This window comes from Podarcis erhardii (assembly GCF_964252035.2).
Source record: "Podarcis erhardii genome assembly, chromosome: Z".
Lineage (NCBI taxonomy): Eukaryota > Metazoa > Chordata > Lepidosauria > Squamata > Lacertidae > Podarcis > Podarcis erhardii.
The window spans coordinates 42,301,775-42,319,730 of NC_138504.1; the positions used below are offsets into that span (position 1 = coordinate 42,301,775).

At 44.6% G+C, this 17,956-nt stretch overlaps 2 protein-coding genes across 11 annotated transcripts in view; one reads left to right on the forward strand and one right to left on the reverse strand.

The window, feature by feature from the left end:
• SLC31A2 (solute carrier family 31 member 2) overlaps positions 1 to 17,956 on the reverse strand; it is an 833,895-nt gene that overhangs the window by 352,608 nt on the left and 463,331 nt on the right. The window lies entirely within an intron of this gene.
• Positions 1 to 17,956, forward strand: part of CACNA1B (calcium voltage-gated channel subunit alpha1 B) — a 327,842-nt gene that overhangs the window by 142,551 nt on the left and 167,335 nt on the right. For all 9 annotated transcript variants that reach the window (XM_081847405.1, XM_081847407.1, XM_081847400.1 and 6 more), the window contains exon 7: positions 4,333 to 4,436. In XM_081847405.1, the coding sequence (XP_081703531.1) occupies positions 4,333 to 4,436 (104 nt within the window). The remainder of the gene's footprint in view (positions 1 to 4,332; positions 4,437 to 17,956) is intronic.

A 17,956-nucleotide genomic window follows, 5' to 3' on the forward strand; every position in this document is an offset into this window, starting at 1 on the left:
AATGGCCAAAATATTGGGAAATATTAGAAAAAGATGGAGACAATTGGAAATTGCAGAGTTTAGAGAAAATGAAGGATAAGGTGCGAGACTGGTTACATTATGCTCAGATTAAAGAAGTTTTTAAAAATGATAAAAAGTTAGGGTTCCAGGTGGAGAAATCGAAGTTAGAAACTGAATTGTTAGAACCAAAGACTAAGGTATTATCTAGAATGTATAACTTGCTGTTAAAATGGAATACACAAGACGAAATGGTCAAATCGGTTATGATAAAATGGGCACAGGACATTGGGCATAACATTATGTTTGAGGACTGGGAAAGGTTGTGGACCACTGGGCTGAACTTCACCGCATGTAATGCTCTGAAGGAAAATGTAATGAAAATGATATATAGATGGTACATGACCCCAGTTAAACTTGCCAAAATATACCATTCGTCTGATAATAAATGTTGGAAATGTAAAGAAAACGAAGGAACATTCTTTCACCTCTGGTGGACATGCCCTAAGGTGAAGGTCTTCTGGGAAATGATATATAATGAGCTGAAAAAGGTATTTAAGTATACCTTCACTAAGAAACCAGAGGCCTTCCTTCTGGGTATTGTCGGCCAGAAGGTGTTAAAGAAGGACCGAACATTCTTTATGTATGCAACAACGGCAGCAAGGATACTCATCGCAAAAAACTGGAAAACTCAAGATCTACCCACACTGGAAGAGTGGCAGATGCAACTGATGGACTATATGCAACTGGCCGAGATGACAGGCAGAATCCGTAACCTGGGAGAAGAGAAGATGGAGGAAGACTGGGAGAAATTCAAGAAGTATTTACAAAAACATTGTAATTTGGTTGAATGCTAAGAAGGATGCTAGATTATAAAAAACTGGCCACCACTAAATTAGATTTGAAATTTGATGATAAGTGAGACTAAAGAAAATATAAAATTTTTTGGAAGAAGTGCTAGATTATATTTGAATGAGTGGACATGAGATTGTAAACAAGTTGATAATTTGTTTGGAAAAAACTTTTAACGATGTAAATGGGAGCGGGAGACGTGAGGAAGTCCAAAGAAGTGATGAAATTATGTCTGTGATAGAAGTAAGACTGTTTATTATTTGTACATTTATATTTAAAAACTTTAATAAATATTTATTAAAAAAAAAAAAAAAAAAAAGGATAAATGGTTATATATGGATATATGATTATATAGAAATCATAAAGGTAAAATTCTTCCAGGTGGTCTTGCCACACAATCTTTGGGGATAAGAGTGCATTTTCACTTTCCCTCCAATGCGTCTGATGTGACTAGTGGTGCTGATCAAGGTCATGGGTTCGATCCCCTTACAGTCCTCCTCCATTGCAAGGGGTTGGACTAGATGATCCTTGGGGTTCCTTCCAACTCTACAATTCTATGATTCTATGAAGTAAATTGTCTGTTCACTGGAAAGCTGAACAACCTCAGAGAACCTTGTCTAGCTCTCTCTAAGTCAGAGGCTATCTTAAAAACAGCAAAAAAATTACCATTGGGTCAAGTAGATTATTTGATATAACAGTGACCGTTAAACAGAGAATCTTTGTCTTTTGGTGCTCTCTGGATGTTCTGGGGTGGAGCACATTTCTGTTATTGGGCAGGATCTCCTCCATCAGCTAGAAGGAAATGATGTTGTGGAGGGCAGGGTTTGCCTCATACAGGCCTTGTATGGCTGTGCTGCTCTCTGAGGTGGTGAACATCCCATGTGAGTGTCTGAAGGCAGTTGAAGGACGGATGGTAATTAACGGATTGAGGTTGACTCCCAACAAGACAGAAGTACTGTTTTTGGGAGGCAGAGGGTGGACAGGTGTGGCGGACATCCTGGCCCTGAATGAGGTAACTGTGCCTCTAGTCTAAAGGACCAGGTGAGACCCTACCTTCCCATGCACTGTCTTGCCAGAGTGGTACGTGCTCTGGCAATCTTCCACTTAGACTCCTGCAATGCGCTCTACGTGGGGCTACCTTTGAAGGTGACTTGGAAACTCCAACTAATCCAGAATGCAGCTGCCAAACTGGTGACAGTGAGCGGCTGCCAGAGCCATGTAACACCAGTCCTAAAGGATCTACACTGGCTCATGGTACGTTTCTGAGCACAATTCAAAGTGTTGGTGCTGACCTGTAAAGCCCTAAACAGCCTCGGCCCAGTATACCTAAAGGAGCATCTCTACCCCCATCGTTCTGGCTCGACACTGAGGTCCAGCTCCAAGGGCCTTCTGGCAGTTCCCTCACTGCAAGAAGTGAGGTTACAAGGAACCAGGCAGAGAGCCTTCTCGGTAGTGGCACCCGCCCTGTGGAACACCCTCCCACCAGATGTCAAAGAGAACAACAACTATCAGACTTTTAGAAGACATCTGAAGGCAGCCCTGTATTGGCAAAAAATTTATGCGTCTGTGAATAAGTTCTCCCTTTTCTCCATCCTGAATCTTCCAATATCTGTTTCAGTGGATGGCCTTGCATTCTAGTATTATGACAGAGTGACAAAAAGCACTTCTCTCTTAACCTTCACCATGCCATTCATACTTTTACAGACCCCTGCCATGTCACCTATTACTCACATTTCTCTCCTCATGGGAGAGTTGCTCCATCCCTGATTTTACCTAGGAGCACTCAGCTCCTCATAGTGGAACCAGCTTTTGGCCATCACAGGATTGTGTTTGACTGCTGGTAGTGTGTGGATCATGGCAAGAAATTAGATGGCCAGCATTGAGTGAGCTCCAGTACAGCAATTATTTTTCTTAATAGAATGTTTGTTCTTAAGCAGCAAGGTGATATGCAAAATCAATGGGTTGTATGTAACTCTTAAATGCATGATGTAATTCCCCCCCCCCCCATGCAATGCAGATGTCCGGAGCCTCCCAAGTGTTTTACAATGTGAAACACCATCAGAGCATTGAAAGTTTTTCCATCTCCATTGTATCTGATTAGTTCTGTGGTTGGGTTGGGAGTTGAGTGACATAAACAAGTCACCCAAGCATTAAACCATTAAAGTATTTTAAGGGAAGGCATAAAAATTGATTTTGCTTCATGGCTCCCAGCCCTTAGTGAATGAGACAGGAGTCAGCACAAGATCCCTTATCCATCACCCTCTAATGGGGTGAGGATGGAAGCTGATCCTTAGAACCATAAGGTTGCCGCCGACTATGTGCTGCTCAGGGTTGACCTACTGAAATGTCCCTCGGTGAGTCATGGCCATCAATTCCAGTGGGTCTACTCTGAGTAGGACTAATATTGACTACTGCCCACAGAGACTGAGAGGGACCTTGGAAATAATCTGATCCAGCTAGGAGGCAGATAGAGAAGTCTGGAGGGCTGTTATTCTGCCATCAAGGCTGAGGTTGCTCACCCATGGTGTGGGCACCCATCTGTCTCAAGAGACAAAAGTGTGTACCTCCAGGCATGAGGTCTAAATGCTGCATTAGAAGCACTGAAGCAATTTCCGTGGGAGGCAAGCCTGGGCAGTGTGTATGTATGGAGGTCCTGAGCTGCCCAGCTGATGTGGTCCCAAGGAAATCAGAGCAATATGTTTGGCACCAGCTTAACTGCAGGAGTTGCTGGAAGGAAGTGAACAAGGCCTTAGGGATTCCACGCTGAATTTGTGTAGGGTTTACTCCTTAGCTTTTTCTTCTCCTGAATATGTCCCACAAGGCAGTGGAGGTTTAGAGTTTTCCTTCTCCTAGATGGGCTACCCTCCCATGTTCATGAGCCCCATCTGCCTCTCACTTCCCTCTATAGCATGTACAAAAACTGCCTTCTTGACCACTGGGCTGACTATTGCTCCCGTCCTCTCAATCTGGGAGAGCCTGGGAAGTCCCCTGATGTAACAAGTAGTGAAGTGCAGGGCTTTTTTTCATCTGGAACTCACCAGAACTGAGTTCTGGCACCTCTTTGGTGCATTCCAGCACCTATTTGTTGTGTTCCAGCAGCTGTATAGTGGCAAGATGCCCAGAGCTGCATGTCGGAGTCTTTGGGCTGCATGCTGCTCATGGCTTTGTGTTGGAGGCTGTGGGGCGGCATGTTGGAGTCGACATTGAAATGTGGCTGCAGTGATGCTGGCAGTGGGGTGATTGAGCGGAGAAGCGTTCCTGCCCCCAAAGCGTTGTTTCCCCCCTAAAGCTCAACACCTTTGGCTCTGTCAAAAAAACCTGAGCGTTCCTGCACCTCATTTTCTCGGGGAAAAAAGCACTGCTGAAGTGTAGTATTAAAAAAAAAACCAGTAGAAAAGAAATCCTTGGTTCATTGTATGCTGGACATGTGGGTTTGGATTAAAGTCTCTTTCTCCTCTCCCCCTTTTCTCTGTCTTTCTCCAGACTAACGATGCCGCAGGGAATATGTGGAACTGGCTTTACTTCATCCCCCTCATCATCATCGGCTCTTTCTTCATGCTCAACTTGGTCCTTGGTGTCCTATCAGGGTAAGGACCCAGTTTCTTTCCCACTAATGATAAGTTAGAGAAGGTAGGGAGCTGTCTTATATCGAGTCAGACCACCAGGTCCACCTATCACAGTATTGCCAGCACAGGCTGGCAGTGACTCTCCAGGGTCTCTTGCAGCCTGTCTTGGTTATGCCAGAGATTGAACCTGGAAGCTTCTCCATGCAAGGCAAAAGCTTTACCTCTGTGCTCACACATAGGAAGCTATATTATACTGTAATACCATCGGTCCATTTTTATTTATTTATTTATTTATTTGCTTATTGGTAATCCACACTTTCCTTAAAAAAACAACACCACACACATCAGGGTGGTGTGCAACTTTTTTTTTATTGCCTGAAGAAAATTATACAGACAGCAAAATGAAGAAGCCTAAATTAACATTGCCTTCTACTGATAAGAAATAATAATACTGTAACTATTACAATAATGAAAATACTAAAAATACACTTACTTCCCCTTTTGAACTTCTATTCTGGTTACAATATATTGCTATTCTATAAGAATCTATTATATTCCTTGCTGTCCCATATATTATTTTATTTCCCAAATTCAATCTAACCCTCCCCTCCTCCCCACTGCTTCCCTTCACCTGTGTGAGATCTTCCCATCATAATATTTTTTTCCTAGTTGCTTTAACAAAATAGAATAACATGAAAGCTGTTAAATTATAATTACTTCTTTTGTCCTTACACGCTTAACAACTGCCTATTAAGAGTTCTGCTGTGCAGCTTACAAAAATAAAATCAGCATAAAAACATCAATAAAAATTGATTGGTAAAAAAAGAGAAATAAAGAAAATAGATTGCAAAGGCCTGTCTAAAGAATATGTTTTCAAAGGGCATCTGAAAAAAGGGAGGGGTGGCTTGCAGCTCTTTCTGGTTGCAGGTGAACAGGAAGGTTGAAGTGCTGCCAAAGAGGAGCAGGTCCAAAGGGCTCTTTTAAGTGAGCCCACAGCCTTAGGATGTGCTCTATCAAGCCAATACCTGGAACCAACTCAGTTATGCAGGATTCCATTTCCGCTGCAGCTCTTTCCAGTTGCATAGTAAATATTTGGAATTAGGTGAAGTCTTTGGAAGAGAAGGCTCTCAAGTATCCAATTGGCCTGGGGGTGGAGAAGGAAAAAGATATAAGGCTGGAAAAATCAAGAGTGGGATTCAGATCCGCCCCCCTTTTTTAATGCATGTCAGAGAAGTAAATAATGCTCAGTTGATTAATCCATTGAGCGTTCGTTGACAATGAATTGGATCTGTATGTGCCTGCATTTGCGAAAAGGAACCAGAGGATGATCCAAGTGAACTGTGGGGGGGGGGGGGAGGGAGGCCGCTGGTGTTGTTCTGTAATTCAAGAGTTCACACCGTGCTCCAGTAGCCAGGGTCTGTGGCAGATAGGAATGAATGAATCTGCCTGTTTCCCTTTCTCTCAGTCTCTTGATTTTCCAGACTTTTAGTTTGGTTCACTGCATTTCTTCCTCATTTTGCAATTAAATGAAAAGGTCTTAAGTTTCATCAGCATTTTGGTGCAAATTTCTCTTGTTATACAGAATTTTGCATCCAGTTTTGGGTTTTGTCTAATATGGTGCATTTCTGATCTGTCATTCACTAATGCAGTGGTGGGGAAACCTTTTCACCCTCTGGATGCTGCTGGACTGCAGCTCCCATCAGCTTTGGCTATTGGCTGTGATGGCTGGGGCTGATGGGAGTTGGAGTTCTATCACAAACTAAACAACTCAGTATGTGGTTTACGAAAATTCATTTAAAATATTGTATGACATTTCAATACCTTCTTTTACACGAAATCTTTAATAATATATACAAGTGCCAAAATAATCATGACATGCACAACTCAGTATCTCAAAGCCAAACAGTCCAAATATTCCTGAAATAAGTCTAGGAGAACAACTCTCTATGTGTATACTTGTGCTGGTTGCGATCCCAATGGAACTCCGGCACATACACATGGGAGATGTTCAGCAGCATCTGGAGGGCCAAAGGTTCCTCCACCCCAGGTTAATGTGTGTATCTTTAGTCATGCATTCCCCTAGTATGTACATTTTTGCATGCATTATTTGGTTGGGGAACATCATCACAAAATTTGGAGATTTCATGATAGCCATCTTCAAATAGCTAAAGGGCTGTCCCATGGAAGATGGAACAAGCTTGTTTTCTCCTGCTCTGGAGGGTAGAACCTGAACAATAGATTCAAGTTACAAGAAAGGAGACTCAGATTAAGCATTAGGAAAAACTTTCTGACAGTAAGAGCTGTTTGACAGTGGAACAGGCTCCCTTGAGAGCTGGTGGACTCTCCTTCCTTGGGGGTTTTTAAGCAGAAGTTGGATGGTCATTTGTCATGGATAGTTCAACTGATATTCCTGCATTGCAGGGGGTTGGACTAGATGACCATTGCAGTCCCTTCTAACTCTACAATACTATGATTCATCTTTCCTAGCCATTTTACACAGTATGATACCATTTTGAACAGTCATGGTTGCTCCCCAAAATCCTGGGCAACTGTAGTTTGCTAAGGGTGTTGAGGGTTGTTAGGAAACCCCCTATTTCCTCCCACAGAGACCTACGATTCCCAGCATTTCCTGGGAATGGGGATTGATTGCTAAACCATTCTGGGAATTGTAGCTATGGGTGAACACTTTTTAACAAACTACAGCTCCCAGGTTTCTTTGGGGGAAGCCATGGCTGCTTAAAGTAGAATGATGCTGCTTTAAATGTATAGTGGCAGAGGGGCCTTAGACAGGTTCACATTAAAATCCTAATTGAATCAAATTCATCTTCTATCTCTAGTGGTGATGGTGGCAGAATCTCTAAGTGCCTGATTGACTGAGCCAGGGCCTGGTCCTTCCTGAGATAAATGCCAGCTATTAGTGAGTTCTAGCATCCAGGCTAGCAGGGTCTCTTCTTTCTAGATGCAACCAGGAAGCTGAACTAACCTCTCTTCTTTTCTCAACATGGGTTCAGATATTGTGCATGGATAACCAGCATGGTGCCCTCCAGGTTTTGGGCCACAGATCCCATATTCCCTGACAGTTGGCCACACACCCTGGGGATGATCGTAGCTTTAGTTCAACAATGGCTGGCCACAGGTTCCCCACCCCTGGGGAAGCTGCCCAAAAGACACAGGTGTGGTATGGTTGCATCCAGTCTCAGCTTTTCAGTTCACATTCTTGTACACAGCTATTTTTCATGAAGTGATAAAACTGTCATGATATCTCAACTTCACACCCTCCTGCAGTCTTTCTACTCACTGAGATGTGTCTAATAATAATAATAATAATAATAATAATAATAATAATAATAATAATAATTTATACCCCACCCATCTGGCTGAGTTTCCCCAGCCACTCTGGGCAGCTCCCAATCAAGTGTTAAAAACAATACAGCTTTAAATATTAAAAACTTCCTTAAACAGGGCTAGCTTCAGATGTCTTTTAAAGATAGGATAGTTGCTTATTTCCTTCACATCTGAAGGGAGGGTGTACCACAGGGCGGGCCCTCTGTCTGGTTGCCTGTAACCTCACTTCTCACAATGAGGGCACCGCCAGAAGGCCCTAGGTGCTGGATCTCAGTGTTGAACTCTGATAATGCCTCTTGCTTGCCTAGACGGAGGATAGAGGGGTGGCAAGAGAATGTATGTAGAAACTAGCCTAATGTACAATGCTGAAGTTTACATTCATTGCTCCATTTACTTTTACTTCTGGCCCTGTCCTACCACTGGCATGTGCCCCCCCTCCAAACGATTATCCTGAAAGGAATGCAGCCCTTGAGCTGAATAATGTTTCCCACTCTTACTGTGCATTATTTTCACAAATAGACCACTCTACATTATTTTCTGAGCTTCAGAAATGAGTAATGACCTAAGGTAATGTTTGCATCCTGCACTTAGGTCTATAGTGTTCCTAAAACAGATTTATAATTAACCTCCCTCATCTCTATTCATTTCAACATCATAAACAAGACCTATGTTTCTCCCTCTGTTTCCTGGAACATAATTACTAACTAACAAGCATCATCCAGTGACCCATCCCGTCTAAGGCGCTGTTCTTTGTTTTCATCGTACTGAGATACAGGGCACTTTGACCTTGTTATGCTGATGGTGGGTGGTGGAAGTGGTAAGAGCGGGATGGAAAGTAGCAAAAAGCAGAAGTAAAGTTGGGCGAGGGGAAATGTGGCTCAAATGAGAGACAAAAGGTGACCTTAACCTATGTTTTTAAGTATCTGTGACGCAGGTATCCCCAAATATTTTCAGTCTGAACATACAGTTCCTACTGCTTTATTTAATAAACTTCCCCCATCTAACTCATTAGGCAGAGAACTTGACTTGCCAACTAATTTACTGCTTCTGCTTCTCTGCCTTTAGCAGCAGTTTGTCATGAAAATAAAATATGCATCATGGAAAAGTTTTCCTAACAGCAGTATAGAGAATGCAGACAAAGTGTGCCCTATCAAATGTCTATGTGTCAAGATGCTGTTAAAGTCACTGGAACACAGCTAGTAAAAACAAGCAGGCAACCATATAAACTGGGGTTGTGCACCCCCCCCCCCATACTCTGATCTGATAGAGGACCCAATCTGGCAGTTTGGATTGGTCTCAATTTGACATTGGCTGATCCAACCTAGAACTGGTCCCCAAACTGATTCAGGGGTCAGTCCTAATGCTCAATTAGGGTCTTAAACCCTATTGATAAACATGTGGCCGGGAGGGGTGGGAGAAGAGGAAGAGGCTGTTTCTCCTTCCCCTTCTCCTGACTGCAATACAGAGAGCAGGACTGAACCTAAGTTGGGGATTCAGTCCTCAGTTTGGCTACGCATGCATGTTGCCTACCTGGAAATAGGCATATGCAACTGAAATGAAGTGCAGGGCTGTTTGAAAGCCCTTTTGCACACTGTTTCATGGTACTCTTTGCAGAGGCTGTCACCTTCCTCATCTCCCACACCCCTGTTGCCTGTATGCCAGCCCTGAATCACTCTGGGAAGGCCAACCCAATTTGGGGTGATCCCAAGCTGTCTCAGCCTGATCTGGCCAAACTGCAAACCAATCCAAATCAGCCCAGATTGGATGCATAGCCCAAACATATACTATCCCCAGGACCTCTCTCAGTGTCCTATCCCGTCCAACATTTCCCAACCCAAATAGGGGGCACCCCCCCCAGGCCACCTCCATCCTAGACCACCTCCATCCCCACTGCCACCCACAGGTGTGCCCAGGCCACATCACTATGACACCACCTGCAAGTTCGCTGCCCGCCTACCACGTTACCTTCACTGGCTCTCCTCTGCTGCCTCCACCATGACAAGACCGAGGCCCACTGCAGCTGCTTCCATATTTCCAGAAGTGTGGCCTGGCTTCTTTGAGTATGTTTGTGGCTGCAGCAGGCCTCAATGGAGGTCTCACAGCAGCAGCGGCAGAATAGTTGGGACACCTGAGATTCGAAACAGAATCTGAGACATCCTGCTCAAAGTGGGACAGGTGGCAAGTATGTGTCTAGGAGGGGAAACGTTTTGTGTGTTCTTGGTGACTTCCTACAATACACTTTTTTCTTTACCTCCAAAGGAGGTTGTGCTAGTGGCTAGGGAATGCCCTCTTGGGATGTGGGGGGAAAATTTGTTTGAAAAATGTGTTGAAAAATATTGACTTCGAGCAGTGATTTGTCAGCTTTTGGCTTGCTGGGGAACAGCATCACCAGATTTAGAGAAAGTTGAATTGCAAAGAATAGTTGGGGCTTGGTTTGCATATTGCATATGAAACCTCAAGTTTGGGGGCCAAATGCCTCTCTGTCTGGCCCCTGGGACTCTCCCCAGGACAGACCTCTTTTCCAGACCACATCTCTCACCATCCCTGAATGTTTTTGCCTGGCTGGCTTGTGTCCTGGAACTATGCCGATGCCTCTTCCTTGCCTGGATGGAGGATAGAGAAGGATGTGTGAATAAATTTATATTTGTGGTTCCACCCCCTGTTGCTTCTGGACCCACCCACCACTGGCACGTGCCTCCCCTCCAGATGATTACCTAGTAGGAAATACAGCCCTCAGGCTGAAAAAGATTCCCCACTCCTCATGTATTTGTTCAGGAAGCATAAATTAGGTAGCTTTGCATGTAAACACAAACCAAATTAATCCCCCCATATCCCTAATTACTCCCACATCAAGTCTCCAGGGAGACTGTCTTTCTCTATGTATCGTTCTCTGTACAGACCTCCAAATTGCAGCTGCTCTTCACATAAAAACAACTGGATTACATCATTCTTAGCTGGGATTGGAAGAGAGGTATTTCCTAGCCTTTCATGCAGTGGAGGCTAGTTTTGTTTGGGGAAATGGGGCAGTGCTTCACCAACCTCAGTCTGTCCTCAACCAGCCCTCACTTGCCTTCCTTCTTGCTTACAACCTGTCCATCGAGTTGCCTTCTTCCTTCATATCTTGGTGCTGTTCCTTGGAGAATCCAGCAGGAAGGAGAATGGGGGAAAAAGGTAGAATTAACTGGCTCCACCTGCCATTGGCAGGCATTGAACTTTCATTCATTGGCAGTTTTCAAATTGTGGTTGGATGGCCACTTGTCAGGGATTCTTTAGCTGTGATTGCATTGCAGAGAGTTGGAGTAGATGGCCCTTGATATTCCTTCCAATCCTACAGTTCTTTGATTCTGTGAATCTCAAACTGTTTCATATTAATTCTGGTCAACCCATGGTGTGGTGAGAGCAGGTTGAGATGGCCTCAGGTTGCACCTGGAGCAATCCAGGCTTGTCAAAATGGTGGCTAGTGGGTGGCCAGGGGCATGGAGAAGAAGATGCACACAGATAGTATGTGTGCATCTCCTACTTTTCTCTGGACATGTGTGTGTGTGTGTGTGTGTGTGTGTGTGTGTGTAAGGAATGTAAGATGGCACTTTAAAAGAACTCTGTTTGCAAACAGTATGTGTCCATTTGAAATGGCAATATGAAGCACTGGCACTGAGAATTTCATTCCCAGCTTCGGCCTATTCAAACTTCTGATTTCTCACTTTCACCATTATCATTTTTGCCAGCCAAGTGTTCTCCTGGCATACCCATCCCTTCTCAGCAGCTGCTTTTGTGTTGGAGAAGAAAGGCATTTCCCTTCTCCTTGTCTCCAGTATGAATAATTCAGCAGCTGTAGAGTAGCCCTTTGTTCTCCCAGCAGGACTTTCATGTGAGATGCCCAAAGGCTGATGTACGTAAGATGGCAGGGCCAAGGCTGTCCTGCTGAGCCCTGTGAAGGCAGGCCCAGGCAGCGGTCCCTCATTGCAATTGACATGACCTGATGCTTCAGCTTCCCTCACCTCAAAAGGGGGCCCTCAGGTGGGGTGGCCAAAGCATGTGTGTTTCTTTCACCATCCAGACTTGTTGAGAGAGAGAGAGAACTCCAAGGGGACTAGGACCTTGCATTTGGTTTTCAAGTGATGCTTTCACAAATCCACCAGTCAAAAGCCAAATGGACTTGAAATTAAAGGTTAGGCACTGTCTTGGGAGGGTATTTCAAACTGGGTTTCCACCCATTAGGTTTATGTGTGTGACCTCTTCCAATGCATAAAAATATGAGACGGACTTGACCCTTCTTACCCCAGTATCCTGCTCTCACGGTGGCCAACCAGATGCCTGTGGAAAACCCATAAGCTGTACATGAGCACAACAGCACTCTGCCCACATGTGATTCCCAGAAACTTGTGTTCAGAGGCATAATTTCTCTGAGGCAGAGCACAGCCATCATGGCTAGTAGCTGTTTATAGCCTCCTTCTCCATGATTCTGTCCCATTCTCTTTTTAAGCCTTCCAGAGCGGTGGCCATTACTGTTTCTGGTGGGAGGGAGTTCCACAGTTTAACTATGTGCTGCATGAAGAAATACTCTTTAAATGTTCTGAATCTTCCAGTATTCAGCATCAATGGATAGCCATGAGTTCTACTGTTATGAGAGAGAAGGAAAAAAACAAAACACTTTTCTCTATTAATTTTTTTCATGCCATGCATAATTTTATATATTTCTGTCATGCTACCACTTACTCACATTTTCTCTAAAGTAAAAAGTCCCAAATACTGCAGCCTTTCCTCATAGGGAAGTTGCTCCAGCCCCTTGATCAATTTTGGCCACCCTTTTCTGAACCCACAGTAGCAAGAACCAAACCCTCTCATCAGCCCTGTTCCACACTCTTCTCAAGTGCTTTTACTTTGTCAAAATGCGTCCCTGACAAGCGATGATGCCTCTTCCTTGCCTGGATAGAGAGTCATGTGTGTAGAAACCTTTGTCTTTTGTGTGGCTGGATTGTACCCTTCTGTGCAGAGGTCAGTGTCACACCTGTTTATCCACCCATTTCTTTGCCTCTGTACCTGACCACCTCTGGCATGCAGAAATTTTCCTATGAGGGGATGTGGGCCTTGAGCTGAAAACATTTGCTCACCATTGATCTGTGCAGATGGATGCAACTGGAATAAGCTCTTCCTCTCCTCCCATACCCTCCAAATCTTGCCCTGGGTTTTCCCAAGCAAAGAGAGCACAGGTGTATTGGGCGGAAGTTAAAGCCCAGATTTCCTTTTAGTTGCATCAAAACAGCTGGAATTGCAAAGCATCTGCTCATCGCTGGAGTCCCAGGAGGAATTGCATAATACAAAGGATGGGCTATGGTAGCGGAAGATGAAATGTATGGCTCTGAAACCTGAGAATGAATACTCCCCCCGCTTCCTGCCCAGACGGAGGATTATCTTTTCATGAATGTGACAAACTGTTAATGCTTGAGCTGAAGCGAAGCAAGGGGAGCATTAACTCAGGCCAATTCTGGGTGTGTGTGTGTTGTACCATCAGGGGCATTTTAAAAAATCATGTTGATCTACATTTGTCGGGTGCCAGAATGGCTTAGCAATCCAGTGTGTGCCATAGAATGCCAAGCATCTTCCAACAGTCGCCTGCAGCAAATGCCAGTAAGTGTTGTGTTAGAAAGAATGGGGATGGCATTATTAAACTCTGGAATTGGCTCTCACAAGGGACAGTGAAGGCCACCAAATTGGACAGCTTTAAAATAGGATCAGGGAGGATAAGGCTATCAGTGGCTATTGAGGCTGATAGCCAGTGCTATTTTTCTAGAAAATGAGGTGCCGGAACTCACCATGAACACCTCTCTTGTTCTCTTAGAATGGCAATGGTACCCAACTGAGAGGTGCCAAAACTGAGTTCCAGTGAGGTGAGTTCCGGCTGAAAAAAAAGCCATGCTGATAGCTATGCTCTATTTCCACTGTTAGAGGTGGCAATGCTTCTGAATAGCAGATGCTGGAAACCGCAGGAAGGTAGAGGGTGGTTGTGTTCAAGTCCTGCTTATGAGTTCCCCTTGACCATCTGGTTGGGCCCTCTGAAAACAAAATTTTGGAATAGATGGACCACTGCCCTGCCGGGCTCTTCTTATGCTCCTATGATTATGACTTGGTGGTCGAACACATGCATACCTGGCGTCTCCAGTTAAAAGGTAGCAGGGTAAAGCAGGGGACAGAGAAGACATTCAATGTGGTTTGCATTTTAGTAATCAACTACCCAATTTCATACTTCTCGAACCAAGACACAAAACCAAAATAGTTATCCTTTGAAGTTAACACTCCTCTGGATTTTATGATGTAGTCCACTACCAAACAATGTGTACAAAAATGCATATATTTGGGGAAAATGTGTACCCAATTGCACATTAGTGTGTGGTTCCCAGATTTTTTTCAATGAATCCAGGGACCCTTTTTTTTTTTAAAGCTGAGTAGCAAGAGGGAGTCAGTAGTGGGGATGGTGAGGCAAAAGACCCTGGGCCCAAGCACACATGCATATTGTATAACGGTGCAAAGCCCTTCTTTCGCACCCTGTGAAACATAAATGCACAGAGTTTTTTAAAAACTGGGCAACAGCCGCCCGCCTGCCCACAACTGCCGAGCCTCCCGCGATCAATCAAAACGAAGGGGGAAACGGGCAGGAGATCGCACAAGACACATCATATGCGCACAAGACACATCATATGGGGACTTCCGGCGAGGAAAAATGGCGGGCGCCATGGCAGTGAGCAGCTCCTGAAGCCAGCCAGAGACAACCGCGCCACCAGGCTGGCTCTGGGCTACTGAGACTGCCGCTACCACGTTTCCTGGGGACAGATTTGCAAATCTGGGGACATTCCAGGGATGGAATTTGTCCGGTGACAGATTTGCAAATCTAGGGACTGTCCCCAGAAGCTGGGGATGTCTGGTAACCCTCCATTAGTGAAAATAACACAACAATTCATTTTGCTAGGGAAAACTGATTGAGACAGACAGAGAGAGAGAATATAACTCAAACCTCATATGAAAGGGGTGTATTTTTGGACAAATCTGTACTAAAATGGTCATGAATGGATTCAAGCTGATTGTTTTTTTTTTTTGTTGTTGTTGTTGTTTTTTTTGTTAAATGTACCAATTGCTCATGAAATGTGCAGCACTGCAGCTGAGACTGGAAAAATGAGAAATTGAGGGAAACAGAAATGGACAGGTACACGAATTCCTAGCTCAGGTTGTCTGACTATAGTCTCCATTTCCTCCAATGCTTCTCTCTTCCTATTGAAACAGCTGGCTCTTAGGAATGGGGAGATGTGTCAGGGCTCATCTACATTTTACTTGTCCCACCACTTTCCCAGGGAAACCCTCTCTTTACTTCCGAATCAGAGCAAATGTCAATCGGGTTTTCTGCAGATTGAGGTTTGCTCCAATTGAGTGGTAAATAGTGGGTTTTCCCAAGGAAAACAGTGGGTCAAGCAAAACACCAGACAGAAAGCCTTCTTGGTAGTGGTGCCCTCCTTGTGGAGCACCCTCCTTTCAGATGTCAAGGAAATAAAGAACTCCATAACTTTTAGAAGACATCTGAAGGCAACTCTGTATTGGGAAGTTTTGAATGCTTAATATTTTACTTTGTTCTATATATGCTGTAAGCCACTCAGAGTGGGTGGGGTATAAATAATAATAATAATAATAATAATAATAATAATAATAAAACACTTGGACCCATGCTTTCTAGGTGTGGGACAAGCAGGTGTGGATGAGCCATCAGTTTTGGCTTTTTCCTTTTTTTGCAAGTGGGACAGAGGAATGCTGATTGATTTGGAATGATTGGGAGGGTGCATGTATGGGGGGGGGGAAATGTATACCACTCGATTTCTTGCATGGGCTTAACAGTCTTTTGTTAAGTGATGTATACATTTTGTTAAATGAAATCAGAAAAACTTTTTAAAAGAATATGGGTGACTAAAGGATTATATTTGGGTAGGCTTGCTGAAATAAAATAGAGTGGTACATCGGGTTACAGACGCTTCAGGTTACAGACTCCGCTAACCCAGAAATAGTACCTCAGGTTAAGAACTTTGCTTCAGGATGAGAACAGAAATCATGTGGCGGCAGCAGCCGGAGGCCCCATTAGCTAAAGTGGTACCTCAGATTAAGAACAGTTTCAGGTTAAGAACAGACCTCTGGAACGAATTAAGTTCTTAACCTGAGGTACCACTGAATACCTCTGATTTAAAATGAAGTCTGGTCCATTAGGGCATATGTGGCACATCACCTACCAAGCCCAGTCTGCCCTCAGTCTGGCTCCGCAAGCCTAACTTCTTCCTTATGACCAGTTCAAAGGTGTGTGCATAGCATGTCAGATCCCTCCTCCTTTGCAGGGCAGTAAGGAGGAGGATGGAAATAAAAGGCTCTGCCTGCCATTGGCTCTGACTCTACGTACTATTGGCCTCCACTGCCTTCCATCCTATTATTCCCAATGAGCACCAGCCTGTGCTGCCAATATATGCTTTATTCGGAGGCATAGTTGGAGATTGGTGAAACTGGACCCTGCCAAGGATTCCAGAGGTGTGCACGCAAAAAGTCACCATTGGAGATTGACAGGGAGAGGAAGTGACACTAGACCACTTTTGGATGTTGCAGGAACCCTTTTGACCTGGAGGGAGCACTTTCAAAATACAAGCCTGTGCCTGCTAGGAAACTGGAAGTGCCACTGCTCTCCCCCTCCCCTGTCCCTGTCCCTGCCACCTTTCAATCAAAGCTAGTGAGTTGGCAAAGGTCAGCAGTCATGGGTCAGGAAAGGCTGCTAGCAACAATGAGCCCAAACAACAAATGCTTCCTCTGTCCCCACAAGCATCTCAGGAGGAGGTGGGAGGGCAGAGGCTAGGCAGGTGCACCCCCTGCTGACCAGGATCGTGGCTGACTCTGGGTGGGGTGCCCTCTCTCAAAGCCCACCCCACTCACAGGATACTGGTGCTCTCAGCACAAGAAATGCAGGGCCAGGTAGAAAGAGAGCAAGCACCCGCCGAAGCCTGCAGAGGGTTTTCCTCTGCCCTGGATCTGGCGCCATCCAGGCCAGGGGAACCCTGAGCCTGATTCAGCCTGGCAGTGGCCTACCAAGGTACATTGCTGCCCACAGTGCTCCTCTCCAAACCAGGAGGAATAGGAGGAGGAGTGGATCTTGCTGTTCTTTCCTGCCAGGGGTGCCTCAACTGGAAGTGGACATATTCCATTTGCTGCCCTTGCCTGAGCTCATGTCCTGCCAGTTCCTCACTCAGAGAAGATGGTCTCCCCGCTCCACACTTGTTACATGACCATTTAAATCACTAATTACGGCAACCATTTACTGTTAAATATAATTTCATACTCAAGTGTAAGCCTGTGCACAATGCAACCAGGACTTCCTTAATAATAATAATAATAATAATATTTATTTATTTATTTATTTATTTATTTATTTATTTATTTATTTATACATACCCCACCCATCTGGCTGGGCTTCCAAAAATATATATTAAAATACTCTAATACATCAAACATTAAAAGCTTCCCTGAACAGGGCTGCCTTCAGGTGTCTTCTAAAAGTCTGGTAGTTGTTGTTCTCTTTGACATCTAGTGGGAGGGCATTCCACAGGGAGGGCGCCACTACCGAGAAGGCCCTCTGCCTGGTTCCCCGTAACTTGGCTTCTCAGAGTGAGGGAACCACCAGTAGGACCTCAGCGTCCGGGCAGAACGATGGAGGTGGAGACGCTCCTTTAGGTATACTGGACCGAGGCCGTTTAGGGCTTTAAAGGTCAGCACCAACACTTTGAATTGTGCTTGGAAACATGACATACTGGCTCTGACGGACTGGCAGAGGGCAGGGCAGCCTTGGTCAGGAAGAAAGGGGAAGTGGAGTGGAGCACAAAGAAGTCTTGGTTGTTTTTATATTTAAAAAATGCTTTGTGCATCCATGTTTAATCTTGCCCCTTTCTAGAATTTATTTATTGCTGTGTGTTTTTCTTTTTGTAAATCTCCCAAAGAATAAAAACAAAACAAAACTGGGATTAAGGGATTTCTCAGGATGATGGAGTGTGTGTGTGTGTGTGTGTGTGTGTGTGTGTGTGTGTGTGCTGTGTCCCGTTGGTGTAGTAGTGGTGACGATCGCCCTTCTTCAGATAGGAGGACACACGCAAAAATGGTAGGCCGAGGAGGGTCAGTTGTGGGGAGAG